Genomic DNA, 25,005 nt, shown 5'->3' with positions numbered 1-25,005 from the left:
CAGGAGTGCCCACTGCTTTGGGAAGATAAGGCAGGGCCTCCTTTTCCCAGCCTGGAGAGGCTGGGCAAGGTGACGAGGAGCCTGGCACCCTGGTCCTGCCAGCCATCCTGTCGCCGGCTCCATCTTTATTATTAATTCATAAAACCAGAAGGTCAAGTGGGTGATTTCTGCCAGTGGTGGAAATCACCTTAAGCGTGAGGACATAAAGGCCCTTTGTTGTCCCAACAGTGTGACCTTTGTGGATGGGCAGGCTGTCAGAAGTGGGCCTTCTGTTCTCAGCACAGCTCCCTGGGAGGTGAAAGGGAGCAGTTAGGTTTCAGGGCCCAGGTACTCTGGGAGGGAGGGCGGGTGGCCAGGCAGGAGACAGCAGCACGGTTGGTGTGGCTGAGTTATACAGCGATGGAAAGAGAAAGCGGTGGGGGGGGGGGGGGGGGGGCGCCTTCCCAGCTCCTGAGCACCCATGCCAGGGTCTCAGTGATCAGAGAACCCCAGGTGAGCACCCGGCACTTCACAGGCCTAACCCACCTGGTAGTTCTCAGGACTTCCCTTATCTTGTCCTCTCCTGCATCTCCAAGGCCTCAGCCAGAGTCCCACGTGGACACAGACTAGCCTTCCACCACCTTGACCTTTAGCAGCAGGTAGATGTGGGTTTGAATCACGACGCTGCTGTTTACTGTCTAAGCAAGAAACTTCGCCTCCCTGAGTCTTAGTTTCCTCATCTGTATGATGGGAATGTGTCCCAGGGCTGCTGTGAGGATTGAATGAGAATTTGAGTAAAGCTCTTCACACGTCATAAGTGTTCAATAGTTGTTGGCAGGTACAGATGGTTTCGATTGTAAACCTTTCAGAGGCTGGCCATATGTCTCCTTTTTAAGGGTATTCTGTAACTTCCTTCAGTAATTCATATCACTTGTGACACACCTGCCATCTTTGACATGCGTCAAGTTTGTCATTTTCTTGATGTTGTGCTAATGATCAGGGACCTTAGCGTGCTTTAATTTGTATCACTCTGTAGTATTTTTTCTTTAATTTAAAAACCTACATATTGGTTTTTGTTTTATGCAGACTCTATTAATTTTTGCAACCATTCTTCCTTACAGATTCAGGGTTTTTTTAAATATCTATTTATTTTGGCTGTATGAGGTCTTAGTTGTGGCATGCAGGATCTTCGTTGCGGCATGCAGGATCCTTTTTTAGTTGGGGCGTGCGAGCTTCTTAGTTGTTGCATGCAAACTCTTAGTCACAGCATGCATACGGGATCTAGTTCCCCAACCAGGGATCGAACCCGGGCCCCCTGCCTTGGGAGCACAGAGTCCTACCCACTGGACCACCAGGGAAGTCCCCAAGTTCAGTTTCTTCTTATGTAACACACCTTTCCATGGCGTTTGCAACAAGTCTCTGTGAGTTGTCAGCTTGGTCTGAAAATGTCTTTATTTTGCCAGGCTGCAGGAATGGTCATTTGTCTGGGTATAAAATTTGAGGTTGCTGCATGTTTTCTCGCAGCACTGAGTTTTTGGTCTCTTCTTGCTGTGGAAAAGTCATCTCTTTTGTCTGATTGATATTTCTTTGTAGAAATCTGCTTTTTCCCCTCTGTTTAAAAATATTTGTTGGTGGTGTTTTTTTAGGTGCTTTGTGTAGGTGTGGATTTAATTTATCCTGCCTGGGAATGGTTTATGCTGTATTATTATAAATTGACTGATATCTTCCATAATGAAGATATTACCTCTCCCCTTTCTCCTAATCTTTTTCCTCAGTAATTACTTTGGAAGGGGATGAACCGTGTCATCCTGTCCTGAATGCCTCTTTACTTTTCTTGCATATTTCCTATCTTTTTGTTGCTCTGTGCTGTATTTTGATTTGTTTCCTTAGGTCTGTCTTCCAATTCACTAATTCTCTCTTTAGCTATTACAGCTTTGCTGCCTTAACCCAACTTAGTTTTTTAAATTCCATAGACTTAAAAAAAAACATTTTGTAAGTTCTATAAGGTTTTCAGATTCACTGCTTTTGTCATAGGGCACTGTTCTTATATTATTCGTAATAATTTAAAGCTAACTGCATAGTTTCTGCTGTCTCATCTTCTTGGGGGTCCATTCCATTTATTAACTGTGTCTGCTGATTATCCCATATGATGGTCATTTGCTGTGTAGTTTGGTTTTTGATTCTGAGCTCATCTTTGGGCTGGCTCCCCCCTGGTTTTCAGTCATCTCCAGATTCATGCTGAGGCCACACCAAGTAGAGATGGGCTTAGCTGAAGTACCTCTCCCATGAGAGTACCCTGTGCCCTGGGCTATAGAAGTACCTCACACAGTGCTTTGCATTTGTTGTTCTGGGTACCTTAGGGCTTTCGCTGGTCTGGAAACACTTTTTACGTTAATTCCTCAATTTGGCTTTCCTGTCCCACAGAGGTTTGGATTTTTCTCTTGTGAATGACACAGACCTGGAGTTTTGATTCATCATAGAGTCCCCCTCCTCTTCTCTGCACCCTGCCACCTCTTCTGCAGAGTCAACTTCCTTGTTGATCCTCTGGGTCAGCAGGGAACATTTTTCTGTCCCACCTTATATGGAGAGGCAGTCCTTTGTGCTCTAGCTTTTGATAGGAGTCTCACTTCTAACTCGTATGGACCCCAGGCCACTGCTGTCACTCAGTGGGCTAGAAGCCACACCTTTGCTGTGAGAGCCTGGAAATATTCTGGTACCCCTGGGCCACCTCACTTGCTGGGTCTGAGTCCCCTCCTTGCTTCTGGCACCTGGGGATTTCCCTTTCTTTCAAGCTTAGTGATGTCTTAAATTCTTTTTCTAATTTTGTCCAGTGCTTCACAGGTTCATAGTGGAATGCAAAGTCTGTTAGCTCCTTGTAGAAGGAACTGGAGTTTTGTTTTTGTTTTAATATTTTTTGGCCGTGCTGTGTGGCATGTGGGATCTTAGTTCCCCAGTCAGGGGTCTACCCCACGCCCCCTGCTTTGGAAGCGTGGAGTCTTAACCACTGGACCACCAGGGAAGTCCTGATACTGGAGTTCTTTACCTAAATGTCCTACCATAATAAGCCCTCATGCTTTTGGTAAATCTGGAGCTGAAGATAGTTCTGGAAGAATGTGAAAACCAGTTTCCTAGAGACTCTGAAAAGTGCCCAAATCTCCGCTGATTAACTGTTGCTTTTCTCCCTTCCTCATCTTTACTCTTTTTATTAAAATGGAGACATCTCTCTTCGTTTAGTGATGTAAATGGTATGTATTCATTGTCCCAGTCGCTTCTTAGTTTTGGCAGACAGCACGGCAGATGGTCATGAGAACAGATTCCGGAGTCACAGACCTGGGTTCAAATCCCAGTTCTGCCACTTATATCCGTGTGACCTTCAGCGAGTGACTTACCCTCTCTGAGAGTCAGTTTCCATATCTGTAAAATGGGTGTGATAACCCCCAGGAGAGGCAGGCACTGTGACGAGGACTAAATAAGATCATGTGTGTCAAGTGTTTGGCTTAGTTCCTGCCTCTGAGTAAGTGCTGACACTTGGTGGTTATTATTACTGCTCTAAGGCAAATGGGAAAGAACAGAGGCTAGCCGTAGGAAGGTGAGCGCGGATGAGCAGAGCATGGTCTGTGCGATTTTGAGTCATGCTCACCCACTCTGACAGCTTCCTGAGTTGTCTCGTTGCTCATGAGGGGAGAATGTTTTCTGAAATCATGTCCCTTCAGCCTGTCCCAGAGTCCCCTCCAGTCCTGAGATTTGGAGGATTCATTCTGTGCAGAAAACAAAACAAAAGGAAATATCCTAACAAGACCCTCGGTACCTAAAATAAATGCCGTCCTCAGGCCGGCATGGGCCCGGGGCAGCTCTTCCTGGGAACCCCTCAGCTTTTGCACTTACAAAGCGGGTTGACGTTTTCGAGCAAAGGGTTGAAAGCTGCTGGAGGAAGGCCAGCAATTAATCTTCTTGTCGTTGCTTCTGCTTTGGAATAGAATTGAGTTTGATAACTTCATTCTCAGGACTGAGGGCACCCAGGTGCATCTTTGGATTACTTTAAATTCCCAGCAGTGAGGTGTGGTCTGGCATGTGTACACGCCCGGCACATGGCTTCCAAGGGGCAGGCAGGTGGAGGAGAGGAACATGGTATCCGGCACCGTGAAGCATCGTGTGGGTGCCAGGCGTGTGGGGGAGGGTCCCTTCCAGGCTGTGGAGGCCGGTCCCTCGCTCTCCCTGCCCAGGCCCCGGCTTAGTCATTGCTTGGGCTGTAATTCCAGGAGGGGCACAAGTTCTCTCTCCCCTGGGATCCTGGAGGCAGCTGAAGAGCCGCATAGGTACCATGAGATTATTGCTTTGGGGACATAATACTAGCAAGCACGGCGGCTCCAGGATCTTACGCTCTTCCGGCCAGGTTCAGTGCTCAGTGTGTATATCATTTTTTTTTCAATGGGGGCAAAATTCACATAACATGAAATTTACCATCCTAACCATTTTATTTTATTTTTATTATTTATTTATTTATTTTGGCCGCACCGTGCGGCTTGCAGGATCTTAGTTTCCCAACCAGGGATTGAACCTGGGCCCCCAACCGTGGAAGTGTGGAGTCCTAACCACTGGACCAACAGGGAAGCATGCAATTCAGTGTCATTAAGCACATTCACGATGCTATGCCGCCGTCGCCACTGTATTTCCCGACCATCTTCATCACCCCACCCCACAAAGAAGCTTCAGCAGTCACTCTAATCTCCCAACTCGTAGCCCCTGGCAACCACTAACCTACTTTCTGTCTCTATGGACTTGCTTCCTTTGGGAGATTCATATAAAAGGAAGCGTACAGTAGTGGCCTTGCGTGTCTGGCTTCTTAATGTCATGTTTTCAAGGTTCATCCAGGTTGTATCAAGCGTCACTGCTTCATTCTGTCTCGTGGTGGAATAATGTTCCATTGGATGGAGATGCCGCATTTTGTTCATCTGTTCACAAGTAGATGGACATTTGGGTTCCCACGTTTTGACGATTATGCATGTTGTTTATGTGATTTGATTGTTTTTCGTGGTATGAACAGCCACGTGTAGGCAGTGCTATTATTATCTCTGAATTACGGAGGAGGAAGTTAACAGTCTTGGGGAGAAGGTTTAGTAAGACGAGAAGCTGGGGGTTGAACCTGCAGCTCTTGGAAGCGATGGGGTTAGCTCACCTTTCTGTCTGGCTGGGCGCATCTCTGTGTTGCAGGACCTCGGCCAATGCCTGGGTTGAGTACTGGCCAGTCTCTCGGGACACAGCCAGCAGGAGAGCTTTGGGGGTCCTGGAAGCCACCAAGCCCTTCCCAGTGATGCCACTTGGAGTCCCAGAGCCTGCATCCAGGCTGGCACTGCAGGGGGAAGCGGAGGGAGGCAGGGTGGCTTTGGGGTGCCCCTGGAGACAGCGGCCAGCATGCTCTCAACCACCCTCGCTTCTCTCAGCTGTGTCTTGAGCGCCCTTCCCTACCTCGACTGCTCCAGCTGCCCGCCTCTCGGTGGGTACCCAGCCCCATCGTCTGCATCAGCCCTCCGTTCGGTTACCGGGCACATGGGATGTGGTTCTGTAGCTTAGCACCCTCCGGAAACTCAGGGTGAAGTCTGAGTGCCTTAGTGTGACGTGTGCGCCCCCCACTCCTGTGCCCCTGTTCCTAGTCTGCCTCCCACCCGTGCTAAAGGGCTTGGAGCTCCCCGAGTTCTTCCCACTCTGCCTGCGCCAGCCCTCAGCCCCTGGGATCCCACTGGGCATCACCTCCCACCCCATCCCCGTGGACCGGAAGCCCTACTCCAACCTTGGTGCTCCTTGGCAAGCGGACACTGCACTTAGGACCCTGGATCCCAGCGAGGTGAGGGCTCTGCCTCTTGTGTCTGCATCCTTGGTATCTGGCAGGTGCCCAGCAAACCAGAGGCACTCAGTAAATATCTCTTAATGAGTGGTGGGGGCACCTGTCAGAGGGTTGAGCAGATACAGGTGTGCCACGGAGGAGTCCGTCAGGCCCTCACACCCCTGAGGGCAGCCCAGATTCTGGGAGGAAGAAGCAAGTGGTATTCTATATGCCCCTCGCCACCAGGCTCAAATAGTCCTGACCGCCCCGTAGCGGACATGGGTAAATGGGGATCTTCGGTTTCCTCGCAAGTCATGTGAGGGAGGCTGGACCTCGTGGGAGATTTTGGGTGCCTAGTCTCCTCCCGCCCTCCTTCCTGAGTGTTGTCTCTGACCCCTGGTCCGTACGACTCTCCTTCCCCAGTGACTCCTTGCTTAGCATACCAGGGCGGCAGCCTGACCGTTGGGGCCAGGGCCAGGCAGAGACCCCATATCCATTAGCACCCCACTCACGCACTTTCTGTGTCCGTAGATTTGCCTGTTCTGGGCATTTCACATCAGTGGAATCACACACTATGTGGCCTTTTGTGTCTGGTTTCTTTGCCTCAGCAGAATGTGTTCCAGGTTCATCCACGTCGTAGCAGGTGTCAGTTACTCCATCCTTTTTTATGGCCAAATAATATTCCATTGTATGGATAGAACACTTTTTTATTAAGTCAATTTTTAATCAAATATTCTTTGTTTCCTTAAATATGTAGTTTTTAGTAAACAAGCAAACTGAATATGGGAGGAAAAAACTATTTGTGCTGCCGGCCTTTTTTCTTCTTCCAGTTTTACTGAGATATAATTGACCTACAGCACTCTATAAGTTTAAGGTGTGCAGCATAATGATTTGACTTACATACATCACGAAGTGATGCTCGCAATAAGTTTAGTGAACATCCATCATTTCATATAGATACAAAATTAAAGAAAGAGAAAAAAACCTTTTTTTCTTGTGATGAGAACTCTTAGGATTTTCTCTCAGTAACTTTCATATATAACATACGGCAGTGTTAATTATATTTACCATGTACATTACGCCCCTAGTACTTATTTTTTAAATTTAATTTTAAACTTCTATTGGATTATAGTTGATTTACAATGTTGTGTTAGTTTCAGGTGTACAGCAAAGTGATTCAGTTATACATATACTTATATCCATTCTTTTTCAGATTCTTTTCCCATATAAGTTGTTACAGAACACTGAGTAGAGTTCCCTGTGCTATGCAGTAGGTCCTTGTTGATTATCGGTTTTAGATGTAGTAGTTTGTTTATGTTCATCCCTAACTCCTGATTTATCCCTCCCCTCCATCTTTCCCCTTTAGTAACCATAAGTTTGTTTTTGAAGTCTGTGAGTCTGTTTCTGTTTTGTAAGTAAGTCCATTTGTATCATTTTTTAAAATTCCACTTATAAGTGATATCATATGATACTTATCTTTCTCTTTCTGACTTACTTCACTCAGTATGACAATCTCTAGGCCCATCCATGTTGCTGCAAATGGCATTATTTCATTCTTTTTTATGGCTGAGCAATATTCCATTGTATATATGTACCCCATCTTCTTTATCCATACCTCTTTCGGTGGACATTTACGTTGCTTCCGTGTCCTGGCTATTGTAAGAGTGCTTCAGTGAACATTGGGGTGCATGTATCTTTCAAATTAGTTTTCTCCAGATATATGCCCAGTAGTGGGATTGCTGGATCGTATGGTAGTACTATTTTCAGTTTTTTAAGGAACCTCCATACTGTTCTCCACAGTGGCTGTATGCATTTACATTTCCACCAACAGTGCAAGAGGGTCCCCTTTTCTCCACACCCTCCCCAGCATTTGTTTGTAGACTTTTTTTTTTGAACATCTTTATTAGAGTATAATTGCTTTACAATGGTGTGTTAGTTTCTGCTTTATAGCAAAGTGAATCAGCTATACATATACATATGTTCCCATATCTCTTCCCTCTTGCGTCTTCCTCCCTCCCACCCTCCCTATCCCACCCCTCTAGGTGGTCACAAAGCACGGAGCTGATCTCCCTGGGCTATGCGGCTGCTTCCCACTAGCTATCTGTTTTACGTTTGGTAGTGTGTATATGTCCACGCCACTCTCTTACTTTGTCCCAGCTTACCCTTCCCCCTCCCCATATCCTCAAGTCCATTCTCTAGTGGGTCTGCATCTTTATTCCCATCTTGCCCCTAGGTTCTTCTGACTTTTTTTTCCTTCTTTTTTTAGATTCCATATATATGTGTTAGCATACAGTATTTGTTTTTCTTTTTCTGACTTACTTCACTCTGTATGACAGACTCTAGGTCTATCCACCTCACTACAAATAACTCAAATTCGTTTCTTTTTATGGCTGAGTAATATTCCATTGTATATATCTGCCACATCTTCTTTATCCATTCATCTGTTGATGGACACTTAGGTTACTTCCATGTAAGAATGCTCAACATCATTAATCATTAGAGAAATGCAAATCCAAACTACAATGAGATATCATCTCACACGGTCAGAATGGTCATCATCAAAAAATCTACAAACAATAAATGCTGGAGAGGGTGTGGAGAAAAGGGAACCCTCTTGCACTGTTGGTGGGAATGTAAATTGATACAGCCACTATGGAGAACAGTATGGAAGTTCCTTCAAAAACTAAAAATAGAACTACCATACGACCCAGCCATCCCACTACTGGGCATCTACCCTGAGAAAACCATAATTCAAAAAGAGTCATGTACCAAGATGTTCATTGCAGCTCTGTTTGTCGACTTTTTGATGACGGCCATTCTGACAGGTATGAGGTGATACCTCATTGTAGTTTTGATTTGCATTTCTCTGATAATTAGTGATGTTGAGCGTCTTTTCATGTGCTCTTTGCCCATCTGTGTGTCTTCTTTGGAGAAATGTCTGTTTAGATCTTCCACCCGTTTTTTGACTGGGTTTTTTTTTGATATTGAGCTGCATGAGCTGCTTGCTTAATCCAGTCACCTGTTGATGGACATCTGGGTTGTTTCTACCTTTTGGCTGTTATGCATCGTAGTGCTGTGAACATTCATTTATGGGTTTTTCTGTGGGCGTATGTTTTCATTTATCTTGGTTATATACTTAGGAGCAGAATTTCTGGATTGTGTGGTAAATCTATGTTTAATTTATTGAGGAGTCACCAAACTCTTTTCCACAGCAGCTGCGCAATTTTCCATTCCCACCAGCAACGTCTGAGGGGTCCAGTTTCTCCACAGTGTCACCAGCGCTAGGTATTTTCTGTTTTACTTTTCATTATAGCTGTTGAAGTTAAAATTTTTTTAATTTAAATAAGATGACACACGTAATCCCTATTAATTGCAGAAAAGTTAAAGGACAGGTAAGCAAAGATAAGGAGCTAGAGGAGGGAAATGTCCTGTCATTCTACTTTCTGGAACAATTTACTATTTTGTTGTGAACCTTTCCTAATTTTTCTTGTGCACACGCTTGTATAACAATATGAACTTGGATGTAAATGAGATCTTTGTTGCCTGTTGGTTTTTCCATGTCATGATATTCCATGAACATTTTCCGATGTCCCACGATATTTTAAACATATTTTCTCAGGCCGTCTAGGATGCGCCAGGATTTATTTAACCCGTTTCCCGTGGCCCGGCATTGCCCCAATTTTTTACTGTTTGAAACAGACAACGATGATTACTCTTATCTGTTTATCTTTGTACATATGTCTCGGTTACTCAGGATTCATTCCTAGGGATCAAGTTCCTGCTTCAGAGCGCGTGTACCAAGCACTCTCCAGCACAAATATAATGCAAGGTGGAATAATTCTAAATTTTCAACGAGCAATAGATGGAATGTAATTCCCGATTTTCTAGTAGCCACATTAAAAAAAAAAAGTAAAGAAACAGGTGAAGTTAGTTTAATAATATATTTAACCCATTGTAACTAAAATATTATTTCAAATATAATTAATATAAAAATTATTAAGACAGTTTACGTTTTTTTCGTACTAGGTCTTTTAAAGCCAGTATTTTTTTTTTTACACTTCAGCACATTTCAGTAGCCACATGTGGCTCTGTATTGGACAGTACAGGCGTATACTTTTTTGTTTAAACTTTGGATACAAAATGACAAGTCACTCTGCCCTGCCCCCCCCCCCCCCCCCCCCGCAAAATTGGGCAGATTAAACTCCCACCAGCCCCATGGAAGGGTGTATATTTCCCTCAGGTTGAAATCTGATACCCAAAATAATGAGGTGAGATGCCAGGCTCAAGGTGTCTCTGCCTCCCGTTCCCATGGCAGCTGTGACCTCACAGGGGCCTGGAGAGAGGGCTCAGAGTGAGGAGCAGGGAAACTGGAAAAGCTTCCATCCCGGGAACCTTTGAGGGGACAACAGACAGGGCCTTCCAGGGTGTGACATGGGCACCTGTGTATCAGGCGCTCACGGGACGGACCTTATAGGGGGCCCAGGGTCAGCCTGGGGGGCCGGAGTTGAGGGCACAGGAGCTTAGCTGAGGGCTGAGCTCTTGGCTCTGAGGATTTGAGTGCCAAAAAGATGGAACCAGAATTGGGGAGTTTGTCCTCCTAATTCCTCTGCTTTCAATCAAGCAGGACAGAGAGGTGCGTGTGTCACGTGTGCATGCCCTTTGGATGCAATTAGCTGGAAACTCTTCGAGAAATCTGGTCTGAGATGGTTCATGGTTTACACAGTGCTTCCCGTCTGTGTGACCTTGGGCAGGTCTCAGTGTTCCCATCTCTAGGTTGGGGAGAAAACTGTGCCTACCTGATAGGATTGATTGAGACTTATGTGGGCCAAGGCTTGTCGAGAGTAAAGTCGAACACAGTGCCCAGGACACAGCTCGACGAATGCCTATTTTTAATTAATGCCTATTGTTGTCATGATTATGCACTAACTTCTTTCTTAATGTCCTTATTGAGATATAACTCACATCCCCTGCATTTCACCCATTTAAAGTGTCCACAGTTGAGGGCTTTCCTGGTGGCGCAGTGGTTGAGAGTCCGCCCGCCGATGCAGGGGACACGGGTTCGTGACCCGGTCCGGGAGGATCCCACGTGCCGCGGAGCGGCTGGGCCCGTGAGCCATGGCCGCTGAGCCTGCGCGTCCGGAGCCTGTGCTCCGCAACGGGAGAGGCCACAACAGTGAGAGGCCCGTGTACCGCAAAAAATAAAAAAAAAAAAAGTGTCCTCAGTTTGTCGTGTAATCACAGGGTTGTGTAACAGTCTAATTTTGGAACATTTTCATCCCCGTCAAAGAAACTCCTTTGCTATTAGCAGTGATTCCCTCTCTCTTTCCACAGCCCCAGGCGACCACTGGTCTACTTTCTGTCTCTATGGCTCTGCCTCTCTGAGTGTTTCGTATAAATGGAAACCCGCCAGGCGTGGCTTTGTGACGGGCCCCTCTCACTTATTTTTCATGGAGGTGGTTTAGGAGCGTGTGGTTGGCGTTAATTTCTGATCATTATTTCACAACACATCAGTGTATTTTTTTAAAATTACTGAAATATAATTGATTTACGATGTGTTAGTTTCAGGTATATAGCAAAATGACTCAGTTATACATATATATATTCTTTTTTAGATTCTTTTCCATTATAGGTCATTATAAGATATTGAGTATAGTTCTCTGCTATACAGTAGCACCTTGTTGTTCATCTATTTTATATATAGTAGTGTGTGCATGTTAATCCCAAACGCCTCATTTATCCCTCCCTCCCCCCTTTCCCCTTTGGTAAACATAAGTTTGTTTTCTATGTCTGTAAGTCTATTTCTGCTTTGTAAATAAGTTCATTTGTATCATTTTTTAAGATTCCACATATAAGCAATATCATATGATAATTTGTCTTTCTCCGACTTACTTCACTTAGTATGGTGATCTCTAGGTCCATCCATGTTGCTGCAAATGGCATCAGTGTAAGTTTTTTTGATTTGTGAGTTAGAGCTGAGAACTCTAATTGGCCAGTGTCATCTGATCACCTAAAGCGAGGCAGTGTGGGGTGTCAGTTAGAAAGAAAACCTTAACTAAACCACACATGTTATGCCAGACAAACTAAGTTAAAATCCTGGGTCTGCCTCTTTGAAGTTTAGTGACCTTGAGCAGGTTACTGATCTGCGTATCTGTAAAATGGGAATCGTCTGTCTTTTGGTCATTGGGTCACGGAGATGATTAAATAAGCACACACGTGCCCAGGATGCAGTACTTGCCAATGACTGATTCACCACTAACAATATATTTGAGATCCCTCGGCTGTCTCACATGGGGCCATATTGGGTGCTTAAAATATTCATTACATGACTAATAAATATATATTGTATAAGAGACGGTTTGGAAAATATAGATGAATCAAAGCAAAACAAACATAGTCTTTAATCCCAGCCTTGAGAGATAATTGCTATTATTATTTGGGGAAAACAGGTTGATTTTCCTTCCTTACTTATATACATTTGTATATATTTAGATGTTTTCCCAATGGGCGTTCGTGCTGTTTTCATAGCGTTGTTTTTAGACAACATTATGTTGGAATGTATGTTCACATTCAGTACACAACTGTCACTTTTAAACACAGCAGCTTTTTTAAAAAATTGGCTGAACCTCCCATAAAGTATTTAACTGATCTGCTCGTGGTGGGCCCTGAGGTTGAGTCGTTTTTACACTGTTGTAGAGAATGTAACGGTGAACAGTTATGTACTCATCTTGTTGTACCCGTTGGATTTATTCTTTCAGGATAAATCCCCGCCGAGTAGAATTGCTGAGCTTCTTAAGTAAATGTTTTATTGCGATATCGTATACAGAAGAGTGCATCACTAGTGAGCATGCAGATCCCAAAACTTTCTGAGAACACATCTGTGTAACCTGCAGCTGGATCAAGAATTAAACGCTTCCAGTTCCCAGAAACCCTCTCAAGCCCCATTCAAATTACTGCCCCATCAAGGGCAACTTCTATCCTAACTTTTAAAAAATTAAGATGTTAATATGAGCCATTTTAGGTTAACAGCAAAATTCAGGGGAAGGTACAGAGATTACTCATGGCCCCCTGCCCCCCCCCCACGCACAGCCTCGCCCACTGTCAGCATCCCCCACCAGAGAGGACATTTGTTACAATTGATGGACCTCCATTGATACATCATCACCCAGAGTGCACGGTTTACATGAGGTTCCCTCTTGGCGTCCTACATCCTGTGGGTTTGGACAAATGTATGATGACGTGTATCCGTCATTATAGTATCATACAGAGTAGGTTCACTGCCTTAAAAATCCTCTGTGCTTCGCCAACTCATCGCTCCCCTGGTAACCACTGACCTCGTTGCCGTCTCGGTAGTTTTGCCTCTTCCAGAATGTCATGTAGTTGGAATCGTACCGTATGTAGCCTTCCTATCCTGCCTTAACACTGCAGATGAGTGTTGCCCGTTTTTGAGCTTTATGTAAATGGAGTCATAAAGTAGGTACTCTTCCATGTCTGGCTGCTTCTGCTTGTTGTTATGTTTTGGAACTCACCCAAGTTATTGTCCGTACTGTTTGTTCATTTTCACTGCTGTATCCTATTCCATTACTTGCATATACCACACACTTTACTCTGCCATTGCAGGGCGTTTGGATAATTTCCAGCTTAGGGCTCTTCAGATCGTGCTGCCGTGAACTCCTTCTACGCATCTTCTGACGTGTGCAAATATGCATTTCTGTTGGGTATGTACTTAATTTAAGAGTGGAATGGCCAGACCATGGAATACACGAATGTCCGTGCTAACATACATATGATGTAAATGGCTGTATTTTCCTCCTGAAAGGTGATAACTGTCCCCAAGGGTTACCTGACCTTTCCGAGTGTCAGTTTCTACATCTGTAATATGGGATGCAGCCTCCTGCCAGGGCGTCATGAGGAACAGATGAGCTAATGTGTGGAGATGAGCCCCATTCCCCCAGCACATAGCAGGCCTTCGGGATGGGTTGGTCATTGTAAAGAGTATTTTCTAGCCAACAGCAGCTTCTAGAAAGGCTTGAGAATTCTGAGTTGCATATTCTTTTTTATTTCGAATATTTATTTATTTACTTACTTTAGCTGCATCGGTTCTTAGTTGCTGCACACGGGATCTTCATTGCGGTATGCGGGATCTTTTTTTTTTTTTTAGTTGCTGGCATGCGGGATCTTTTAGTTGTGGCACGCAGACTTCTTAGTTGCGGCGTACACGTGGGATCTAGTTCCCAGACCAGGGATCGAACCCAGGCCCCCTGCATTCGTAGCGTGGAGTCTTACCCACTGGACCACCGGAGAAGTCCCCTGAGTTGCAGATTCTTGAAGAGATCACAGCTCGAGCCTGAGGCTAAAAAAAAACATGAAGTAAAGTAAGGTGACCAGTTGGCCCCAGAAATTAGCTACCTCTGGAACAGGAAGAGAAAAGATGCTTAAGGGATGAGAAATGCCAAGAGTCTGGTGCGGGGAGAGAGCCCTTCCCCAGCCCAGCCACCATTTCGGAAAGTTTTTTTAAATTTATTTATTTTATGTTAATTTTTTTTTTTTGGGGGGTGCATTGGGTCTTCGTTGCTGCACGCAGACTTTCCCTAGTTGTGGCGAGCGGGGGCTGCTTTGCATTGCAGTGCTCAGGCTTCTCATTGCAGTGGCTTCTCGTTGCGGAGCATGGGCCTTAGCCATGCGGGCTTCAGTAGTTGTGGCTCGCGGGCTCTAGAGTGCAGGCTCAGTAGTTGTGACGCACGGGCTTAGTTGCTCTGCAGCATGTGTGATCTTCCCCAACCAGGGCTCGAACCTGTGTCCCCTGCATTGGCAGGCGGATTCTTAACCACTGTGCCACCAGGGAAGCCCCATTTCAGAAAGTTTTGCCGGAACTGTCCATAGTCCCCAGGCACCGGGCCTAAGGGCCTCAAACACTAGGATATTCTGGGAAGAGAGGTGATGTTGTGTAGCGGTTAAGGGTGGGCTGTGCAGCTGGGGAGATGTGAGGTTGAATCCCACTTCCACCAATCACAGTTGTGTGATCATAGCACCCTCTGAGCTACACTTTTCCAGTGATACAACAGAGGGAAAAAGTATCTATTCACAGGGTTGTTTTGAGGAGGAAGTGAGAAGGTACACATAAGGGTTTAGTATTGTGCGTTTCATAAAATAAGCACCGACACGTGGGTGGAAGCCTTCCAAAGCTTGGAACCCACCAGGCCCAGTCTTAGCTGTGGAATAAACAGGGTCTACCCACCAAAAATGGTAATAAAAAAAAAAAAACTGTAGGTTTTCTAAAACAGTTGGGGGTTGGGGGGGGACTTGGATGACGGCAGTCAGAGGGTACGATCTTGCACTTATAAGATAAATCAGTACTAGGGATGTGATGTACCACATGATAAATAGAACGAACGTGATGTACCACATGATAAATAGAACGAACGTTGCCGTATGTTATACATGAAAGTTGTTAGGAAAGTAAATCCTAACAGTTCTCATCACATGGAAAAAAATAGTTTTTTCTTTTTTTTTTATTAACTTTTATTGGAGTACAGTTGATTTCCAATGTTGTGTTCATTTCAGGTGTACAGCAAAGAGATTCAGTTATGCATATACATATTTTCATTCGTTTTCAGATCTTTTTCTCATATAGGTTATCACAGAGTATTGAGTAGAGTTCCCTGAGCTGTATAGTAGGTCCTTGTTTGTTATCTGTCTTATATACAGTAGGGTGTGTGTGTCAATCCCAAACTCCTGATTTATCCCTCCCCCCAGCTTTTCCCCCTTGGTAACCATAAGTTTGTTTTTGATATCTGTTTCCGTTTTGTAAATAAGTTCATTTGTATCATTTTTTAAAATTAGATTCCACATATAAATGATATATTTGTCTTTGTCTGACTTAGTATAATTTCTAGTTGCATCCATGTTGCTGCAAATGGCATGATTTTCTTCTTTTTTATGGCTAAGTAATATTCCATTGTATACATGTACCACATCTTCTTTATCCATTCCTCTGTCAGTGGACATTTAGGTTGCTTCCATGTCCTGGCTATTGTAATAGCGCTGCAGTGAACATTGAGGTGCATGTATCTTTTTAAATTATAGTTTTCTCCAGATATGTGCCCAGGAGTAGGATTGCTAGATCATATGGTAGTTCTGTTTTTAGCTTTTTAAGGAACCTCCATACTGTTCTCTATAGCGGCTGTACCAATTTACATTCCTACCAACAGTGTAGGAGAGTTCCCTTTTCTCCACACCCTCTCCAGCATTTATTGTTTGTAGACTTTTTGATGATGGCCATTCTGACTGGTGTGAGGTGATACCTCACTGTAGTTTTGATTTGCATTTCTCTGATAATTAGTGATGTCAAGCATGTTTTCATGTGCTTCAGGCTATCTTTATGACTTTTTTGGAGAAATGTCTACTTAGATCTTCTGCCCTTTTTTTGATTGGGTTGTTTGTTTTTTGATATAAGAGCTGCATGAGCTGTTTGTATATTTTGGAGATTAATCAATCCCTTGTTGATTGCTTCATTTGCAAACATTTTCTGCCATTCTGTGGGTTGTCTTTTTGTTTTGTTTATGGTTTTCTTTGCTGTGCAGAAGCTTTTAAGTTTAATTTGGTCTCATTTGTTTATTTTTGTTTTTATTTTCATTACTCTAGGAGGTGAATCAAAGAAGTTATTGCTGCAATTTATGTCAGAGTGTTCTGCCTATGTTTTCCTCTAAGAGTTTTATAGTGTCTGGCCTTACATTTAGGTCATTAATCCATTTTTTAAAATTTATTTATTTGGCTGCATTGGGTCTTCGTTGCTGCGCGCAGGCTTTCTCTAGTTGCGGCGAGCAGGGGCTACTCTTTGTTGTGGGGCACGGACTTCTCATTGCAGTGGCTTCTCTTGTTGTGGAGCACGGGCTCTAGGCACGCAAGCTCAGTAGTTGTGGCTCGCGGGCTCTAGAGCGCAGGCTCAGTAGTTGTGGCGCACGGGCTTAATTGCTCCACAGCATGTGGGATCTTCCCAGACCAGGGCTCAAATCCACATTGGCAGACAGATTCTTAACCACTGCACCACCAGCGTAGTCCCCATTAATCCATTTTGTTTATTTTTGTGTATGATGTTAGTGTTCTAATTTCATTCTTCTACATGTAGCTGTCCAGTTTTCCCCAGCACCACTTATTCAAGAGACTGTCTTTTCTCCATTGTATATTCTTGCCTCCTTTGTCATAGATTCATTGACCATAGCTTTGTGGGTTTATTTCTGGGCTTTCTATCCTGTGCCATTGATCTATATTTCTGTTTTTGTGCCAGTACCATACTGCTTCAATTACTGTAGCTTTGTAGTATAGTCTGAAGTCAGGGAGCCTGATTCCTCCAGCTCCATTTTTCTTTCTCAGGGTTGCTTTGGCTATTTGGGGTCTTTTGTATTTCCATACACATTAAAAAAATTTTTTTGTTCTAGTTCTGTGAAAAACGCCATTGGTAACTTGATAGGGATTGCATTGAATCTGTAGATTGCCTTGGGTAGTATAGTCTTTTTGACAGTATTGATTCTTCCAGTTCAATAACGTGGTATATGTCTCTATCTGTTTGTGTCTTTTATTTCTTTCATCATATCTTATAGTTTCCTAAGTATAAGTCTTTTGCCTCCTTAGGTAGGTTTATTCCTAGGTGTTTTATTCTTTTTGCTGCGATGGTAAATAGATTATTTCCTTGATTTCTCTTTCTGATCTTCCGTTGTTAGTGTATAGGAATGAAGAGATTTCTGTGTATTAATTTTGTATCCTACAACTTTACTGAATTCATTGATGAGCTCTAGTAGTCTCCTGGTAGCATCTTTAGGATTTTCTGTGTATAGTGTCATGTCATCTGCAAACAGTGACAGTTTTACTTCTTTTCCAATTTGGGTTCCTTTTGTTTCTTCTTCTTCTCTGTTTGCCATGGCTAGAATTTCCAAAACTGTGTTGCATATAAGTGGTGACATTGGACATCCTTGTCTTGTTCCTGATCTTAGAGGGAATACTTTCAGCTTTTCACCATTGAGAGTGATGTTAGCTGTGGGTTTGTCATATGTGGCCTTTATTATTTTGAGGTAAGTTCTCTCTATACTCACTTTCTGGAGAGTTTTTATCATAGATGGGTGTTGAATTTTGTCAAAAGCTTTTCCTGCATCTGTTGAGATGATTATATGGTTTCTTTTCTTCAGTTTGTTACTGTGGTTTATCACACCGATTGATTTGCAGATACTGAAGAATCCTTGCATCCCTGGGATAAATCCCACTTGATCATGGTGTATGATCCTTTTAATGTGTTGTTGGATTTGGTTTGCTAGTGTTTTGTTTAGGATTTTTGCATCTATGTTGATCAGTTTTATTGGTCTGTAATTTTCTTTTTTTGTGTGGTACCTTTGTCTGGTTTTCATATCAGGGTGATGGTGGCCTCATAGAATGAGTTTGAAAGTGTTCCTTCCTCTGCAATTTTTGGAAGAGTTTAAGAAGGATAGGTGTTAATAACTCTTCTCTAAATGTTCGATAGAATTCACCTGTGAAGCCATCTGGTCCTGGACTTTTGTTTGTTGGAAGTTTTTTAATCACTGTTTCAATTTCAGTACTTGTAATTGGTGTTCATATTTTCCATTTCTTCCTGGTTCAGTCTTGGAAGGTTGTACCTTTCTAAGAATTTGTCCATTTCTCCTAGGTTCTCCATTTTATTGACGTATTGTTGTTTGTAGTAGTCTCTTATGATCCTTTATATTTCTGTGGTGTCTGTTTAACTTCTCCTTTTTTCATTTCCAATTTGATTGATTCGAGTCCTCTCCCTTTTTTCTTGATGAGTCTGGCTAAAGGTTTATTAATTCTGTTTATCTTTACAAAGAACCAGCTTTTAGTTTCATTGATTTTTCCTGTTGTTTTCTTTGTCTCTATTTCATTTTTTTCTGCTCTGATCTTTATGATTTCTTTCATTCTACTAACATTGGGTTCTATTTGTTCTTCTTTCTCTTGTTGCTTTAGGTATAAGGTTAGGTTGTTTATTTGAGATTTTTCTTGTTTCCTGAGGTAAGATTGTATAGCTATAAACTTCCCTCTTAGAACTGCTTTTGCTGCATCCCATAGGTTTTGGATCATTGTGTTTTCATTGTCATTTGCCTCTAGGTAATTTTTTTTGGTTCCTCTTTGATTTCTTCAGTGATTTATTAAATTTTGCATATGAGATGATGGACATTCACTAAACTTACTGTGGTCATCGTTTCATGGTGTATGTGACTCAAATCATTATGCGGTACACCTTAAACTTACACAGTGCTATACATCAATTATATCTCAATCAAACTGGAAGGAAGAAAATGAAACAATTGAGGTTATCTAAATACATTGCCCACAACAGCAATGATCAAAATTCTATTTCTTTTCCTTCCACTTCTCTTGCTTTACCAGATTCTCTGTACACTTCTTACTACGGGTCTCCCAAATCACTTCCGGCACCAGCCTGAACCACTTTCCCCCTTCCCTCCTCCTCTGTCTCTTTCAATGTGACATAGGAAGCCCCTTTCTCAGTGGGGAAAAGCCCATCTCCAGGAGTGGGAGGGGAGGAAGTCAGACAAGCAGGTACCATCTCTTTAATGAGCTGAGGAAAGAGAGGGTGACCTGGTTCACGTTTGTCCTGTCCCACGAGCTGTTATTAGTAGTAATTGTCTTATTGCTAAAGGGGCAGAGCTAATAATAATAACCCCAGAGCTGTGTTACCAGGAGGAATGGCAAACCCGCTTCTTCATCCTGAGCTTCGTTTTGCCTTGGTAGGAGATGGCGAGAGGATGAATGGAACAGGAGGGTGAGGGTGAGACTCCAGCCTCCCTCCTGTAGCTCCGAGTTCAAAGGTCAATGATGCCTTTCTCACTTCCTTCTTTTCTTTTTTTCTCCTACTTCGTAGTCTCGTCTGACCAGATCGAGCAGCTCCACCGGAGATTTAAGCACCTGAGTGGAGACCAGCCCACCATTCGGTAAGATCAGCAGCTGGGTTTGGGTGTCGGACAGGGCCGTGACCTTCAGGGATGGCCCTTTCCATTTATCTCTTCCCCTGAGAGCTGGCTGGCTCTCCCAGAGCCCCTGGGTAGCCCCATTTCCTGAGACAAAGCTGTAGTTGTCGTAATGCTTTTGGTTCCTTCTAGACAAGATGTCCTCACCCGGGAGGAAAAGAATCTCATCTGTTTCTATTGGGATCAGAAAATTATAACTGGAGTGAAAACAAGGGGTTGGGGACAAAGAGCTGGTCAGCCACCCCTACCTCACCTTGCCTTCCCTGGAGCCCCAGACACACATGACGGGCCTGTTGAGTGCCAGGATCACTCCCAGTGCTGGGCACCCCAAAGATGATCAGTTGTGGTGCGGCTCAGTTCAGGGGCTTGAATGCTGTCATGAGGCGCCGGCTGTTGACCCCGCTTCCTCTGGTTGGTAGTTCCAGCCTCAGATTTCTGTCAGGGAAAATCACCATTTCACATTGCGTTATTTAATGTGAATCTTGTAGAGGCTGGTGGGTTACCTTTCTGTGAGGAGGAACGCCTTGGACTGTTTGCCGCCTTCTACGAGAGTGTGTTCAGTCTTAGGTGGTGGTTGTTATTTAGAACTAAGTTAGTGAGAAGTCCGAGTCAATGAGTCGAGCACAAAGTTGATGAGGAAGCTTCGAGTTGAACTAAAGCAAGCAGTTTCCAATGTAAATGAGTACTGTTCTACCACAAACCTTCTAACAGATGTAGTTTCCTAGAATAGACATTCAGAGTCTCAAGGTTACAGTCTTGGAACTTTAAAATAAACCTTTAAATAGTCCAGGGAAGCATGTTTTTTTCTTAGTAAATGGACTTAAAATTTAACCAAATTTTTATGGAAAGCAACATGTAAAAACTATCCACTTTCTCTCGTCTGTCTAAACAAAGGCATGTTGTTAATCCAGTGCGTTATATTCTCAGAGCATCCGTTTCCAAAGCTCAGAGTCTGGTGGGCTCAAGGTTCTGATGGCCTCTGGTCTCAATTTGATTATATCCAGGGCGGGAGTAAATTAAATCAGGACTGACTTCTTGAATTCTACACATCTCACTCACTCAGCCCACTGAAGAGCCCAGCAAAAGTTCCTCTGGCTTCTCATTGGCTCTGATGGGGTCACATGCCCAGCGCTGAGCCAGTCACCATAGCCAGGGGTTGGAAATGCAAATTGTTTTTTTCCCAGAGCTGTGAGTGAGCAGGGCTGGGTCTTTTGCCAAGGGCAGGGGTGGAGGGTGGAGTGATTTCCAAGGGCTTCCTTGGACCAGGGGCTGAGGAATGGGTGCAGGTCTCAGGGGAGGTGACACATGTGCACCTGGATTTTGGAACATGGAGGTGTGAAGGGCAGCCTTCATTCCTTTAGAAGTTCACGGGCACATGCTCTGTGCCAGGTGGGCAATATCTGTGCTGGCTGGCGGGACCACCATGCAGCTCACAACTGGGGGGGGATGAAGGCGGGGCCCCCTTCCTCAAGATAATTTTCCACCAAGCTGTGCCCCCAGCCCTATCATAAGCTGCCTTGGGCTTCTCATTATTATGGGTCTGGGGTCCGTGGGTCTTGGCTTGGTGAGAGGTCTCAGGTTCAAATTCCACATGTGTTTTCAGACTTGGGGGAAGCAGAGGCAAAACCCAGACTTGGGAAACATACCATATTTGGATCATCCATATCCCTGGCTGTGTGACTTTGGGTTAATTGTTCTGTTTCTCTGAGCCTGTCTCCTCCGTAAAGTGAATGTGGTCATTTGGGATTTGATTTAAGCATTAAAGATGAGCACATGCAGGATGCTTCTGCTCCGAGCTGGGTTCCTTGGCATTTGGCAAACAGGACTGTCATCATTCGGCCGTTGGTGAGGTCGTGAGGACCCACCTTGAGATGTCCGAGCAGTGGCCGTTGATTATCGGGCTGGAGTGGAGGTGGGGAGCACAGGTGCTGTGTGAGCAGGAGGTGGCAGTGCTGGTGGAGGCCCCTCCCACTTTGAGATTCCAGCATCCGAGCCCTGACTGTGTCGCCCAGCGGCCCCTCATGGGCTTTTGCAAGGATGTACTGAAACGTTGAGCTCTACACTGTTTTGTTTTGTTTTTTTAATGTTATTGAAGTATAGCTGATTTACAATGTTCTGTTAATTTCTGCTGTACAGCAAAGTGATTCAGCTGTACATATATATATTCTTTTTCATTATGGTTTATTACAGGGTATTGAATATAGTTCCCTGTGCTATACAGTAGGACCTTGTTGTTTATCCATTATTTTTTTAATTGAAGTATAGTTGGTTTACAAAGTTGTGTTAATTTCTGCTGTATGGCAAAGTGACCCAATTATACACATATATACAGACTTTTTTTTAAGTTATTTTCTGATCTTTTTAAATTTTTATTTTATTATTTGGTTGCACAGGAGGGATCCATAGTTGCGGCCCACGGGCTCCTTAGCTGTGGCATGCGAACTCCTAGTTGCAGCATATATGTGGGATCTAGTTCCCTGACCAGGATCAGACCCGGGCCCCCTGCATTGGGATCGTGGAGTCTTAACCACTGCGCCACCAGGGAAGTCCCTACATTCTTTTTCATATTCTTTTCCATTATGGTTTATCTAGGAGATTGGATATAGTTCCCTGTGCTATACAGTAGGATCTTGTTGTTTATCCAACCTGTATATACTAGTTTGCATCTGCTAACCCCGAACTCCCAATCCTTCCCTCTCCCTCGGCACCCACAAGTCTGTTCTCTATGTCTGTGAGTCAGTTTCTGTTTTGTAGATAGGTTCATTTGTGTCATATTTTAGATTCCACATATAAGTGATATCGTATGGTATTTGTCTTTCTCTTTCTGACTGAGTTCACTTAGTATGGTAATCTCTAGGTCCATCCATGTTGCTGCAAATGGCATCATTTCATTCTTTTATATGGCTGAGTAATATCCCAGTGTATATATGTACCACATCTTCTTTATCCATTCATCTGTTGATGGACATTTAGATTGTTTCCATGTCTTGGCTATTGTGAACAGTGCTGCTATGAACATAGGGGTGTATGTGTCTTTTTGAATTATAGTTTTGTCCAGGTACGTACCCAGTAGTGGGATTGCTGGATCATATCGTAATTCTGTTTTTAGTTTTCTAAGAAACCTCCATACTGTTTTCCATAGTGGCTGCACCAACGTACATTCCTGCCAACAGTGTAGCAGGGTTCCCTTTTCTCCACACCCTCTCCAGCATTTGTTGTTTGTATATTTTCTGAGGATGCCCATTCTAACTGGTGTGAGGTGATACCTCATTGTACTTTTGATTTGCATTCTCTAATAATTAGTGATGTTGAGCAGCTTTTCATGTAACTACTAGCCATGTGTATGTCTTCTTTGGAGAAATGTCTGTTTAGGTCTTCTGCCCATTTTTGGAGTGGGTTGTTTGGTTTTTTGTTGTTGAGTTGTATGAGCTGTTTGTATATTTTGGAGATTAAGCCCTTGTCGGTCACATCATTTGCAAGTATTTTCTCCCATTCCGTAGGTTGTCTTTTCATTTTTTTTTAAATGATTTTCTTTGCTGTGAAAAAGTTTGTAAGTTTGATTAGTTCCTATTTGTTTATTTTTGTTTTATTTCTATTGCATTGGGAGACTGACCTAAGAAAACATTAGTATGATTTATGTCAGAGAATGTTTTGCCTATGCTCTCTTCTAGTCTTATGGTGTCATGTCTTACGTTTAAGTCTTCAGGCCATTTTTTAGTTTATTTTTGTGCATGGTGTGAGGGTGTATTCTAACTTCATTGATTTACATGCAGCTGTCCAACTTTTCCAGCACCACTTGCTGAAGAGACTTTTTCCCATTTTATATTCTTGCATCCTTTGTTGAAGATTAATTGACCATAGGCGTGTGGGTTTATTTCTGATTCTCTATTCTGTTTTGTTGATCTGTTTGTCTGTTTTTGTGTCAATACCAAACCGTTTTGATTACTGTAGCTTTGTAGTATTGTCTGAAGTCTGCGAGAGTTATGCCTCCTGGTTGTTGTTTTTTTTCCCTCAGGATTGCTTTGGCAATTCTGTGTCTTTTATGGTTCCAAGTAAATTTTTGGATTATTCTAGTTCTGTGAAAAATGTCATGGGTAATTTGATAGGGGTTACATTAAACCTGTAGATTGCTTTGGGTAGTATTGGTCTTTTAACAATATTAATTCTTCCACTCCAAGAGCATGGGCTATCTTTCCATTTCTTTGAATCTTCTTTAATTTCTTTTATTAATGTTTTATAGCTCTCAGCGTATAAGTCTTTCCACCTCCTTGGTCAGGTTTATTCCTAGGTTTTTTTTGTTTGTTGTTTTTGGTGTGATTTTAAAAGGTATTATTTTTTTACATTCCCTTTCTAATGATATTTCATTGTTAGTGTAAAGAAATGCAACTGATTTCTGAATGTTAATCTTGTATCCTGCTAGTTTGCTGAATTCACTTATCAGATCTACTAATTTTTGTGTGGAGTCCTTAGGGTTTTCTATATATAGTATCATGTCATCTGCATATAGTGACAGCTTTACCTCTTCCCTTGCAATCATTCTGTATATAATAGTTTACATCTGCTAATCCCAAACTCCCAATCCCTCCCTCTCCCAACCCCCTCGCCCCTGGCAACCACGAGTCTGTGCTCTATGGCTGTGTGTCTGTTTCTGTTTCGTAGATAGGTATATTTGTGTCATGTTTTAGATTCCACGTATAAGTGATATCATATGGTATTTGTCTTTTTCTGACTTACTTCGCTTAATATGATAATCTCTAGGTCCACCCATGTTGCTGCAAATGGCATTATTTCATTCATTTTTATGGTTGAGTAGTATTCATTGTGTATATACCACATCTTCTTTATCCATTCATCTGTTGATGGACATTTAGGCTGTTTCCATGTCTTGCTATTGTGAATAGTCTACACTGGTTCTTTCCCAGCATGCGTGTACGTGCAAATCACCCGGGTATCTTGCTAAAACACAGGTTTTGATTCACGGGACCGTAGTGGGGCCTGGGACTCTGCATTTTTACCTGTCATGGGCAGTCTTGGTGAGGTGCCTAGAATCTGGGGGTGGCACCCTGTTTGCCCTCCAGGCTTGGCTAGGTGCTGCTGTCCACCCCCAGGTGCTGAGAGGTCCATGTGCAGCCTCCTATTTCCCATGCCTCGTAGGTCAAGCCAGGACTTGGGAAGGTTTGAACTGGTGACTGTGCCCGC

At 43.4% G+C, this 25,005-nt stretch overlaps 1 protein-coding gene across 1 annotated transcript in view; it reads left to right on the top strand.

The window, feature by feature from the left end:
• TESC (tescalcin) overlaps positions 1-25,005 on the top strand; it is a 63,168-nt gene that overhangs the window by 7,220 nt on the left and 30,943 nt on the right. Inside the window, exon 2 of the mRNA XM_079943320.1 lies at positions 19,701-19,770. Within this exon, the coding sequence (XP_079799446.1) occupies positions 19,701-19,770 (70 nt within the window). The remainder of the gene's footprint in view (positions 1-19,700; positions 19,771-25,005) is intronic.

The sequence above is a fragment of the Stenella coeruleoalba genome (genome assembly GCF_951394435.1).
Source record: "Stenella coeruleoalba genome assembly, chromosome: 14".
Taxonomy (NCBI): Eukaryota; Metazoa; Chordata; class Mammalia; order Artiodactyla; family Delphinidae; genus Stenella; species Stenella coeruleoalba.
This window is presented reverse-complemented; position numbering and strand designations above follow the sequence as displayed.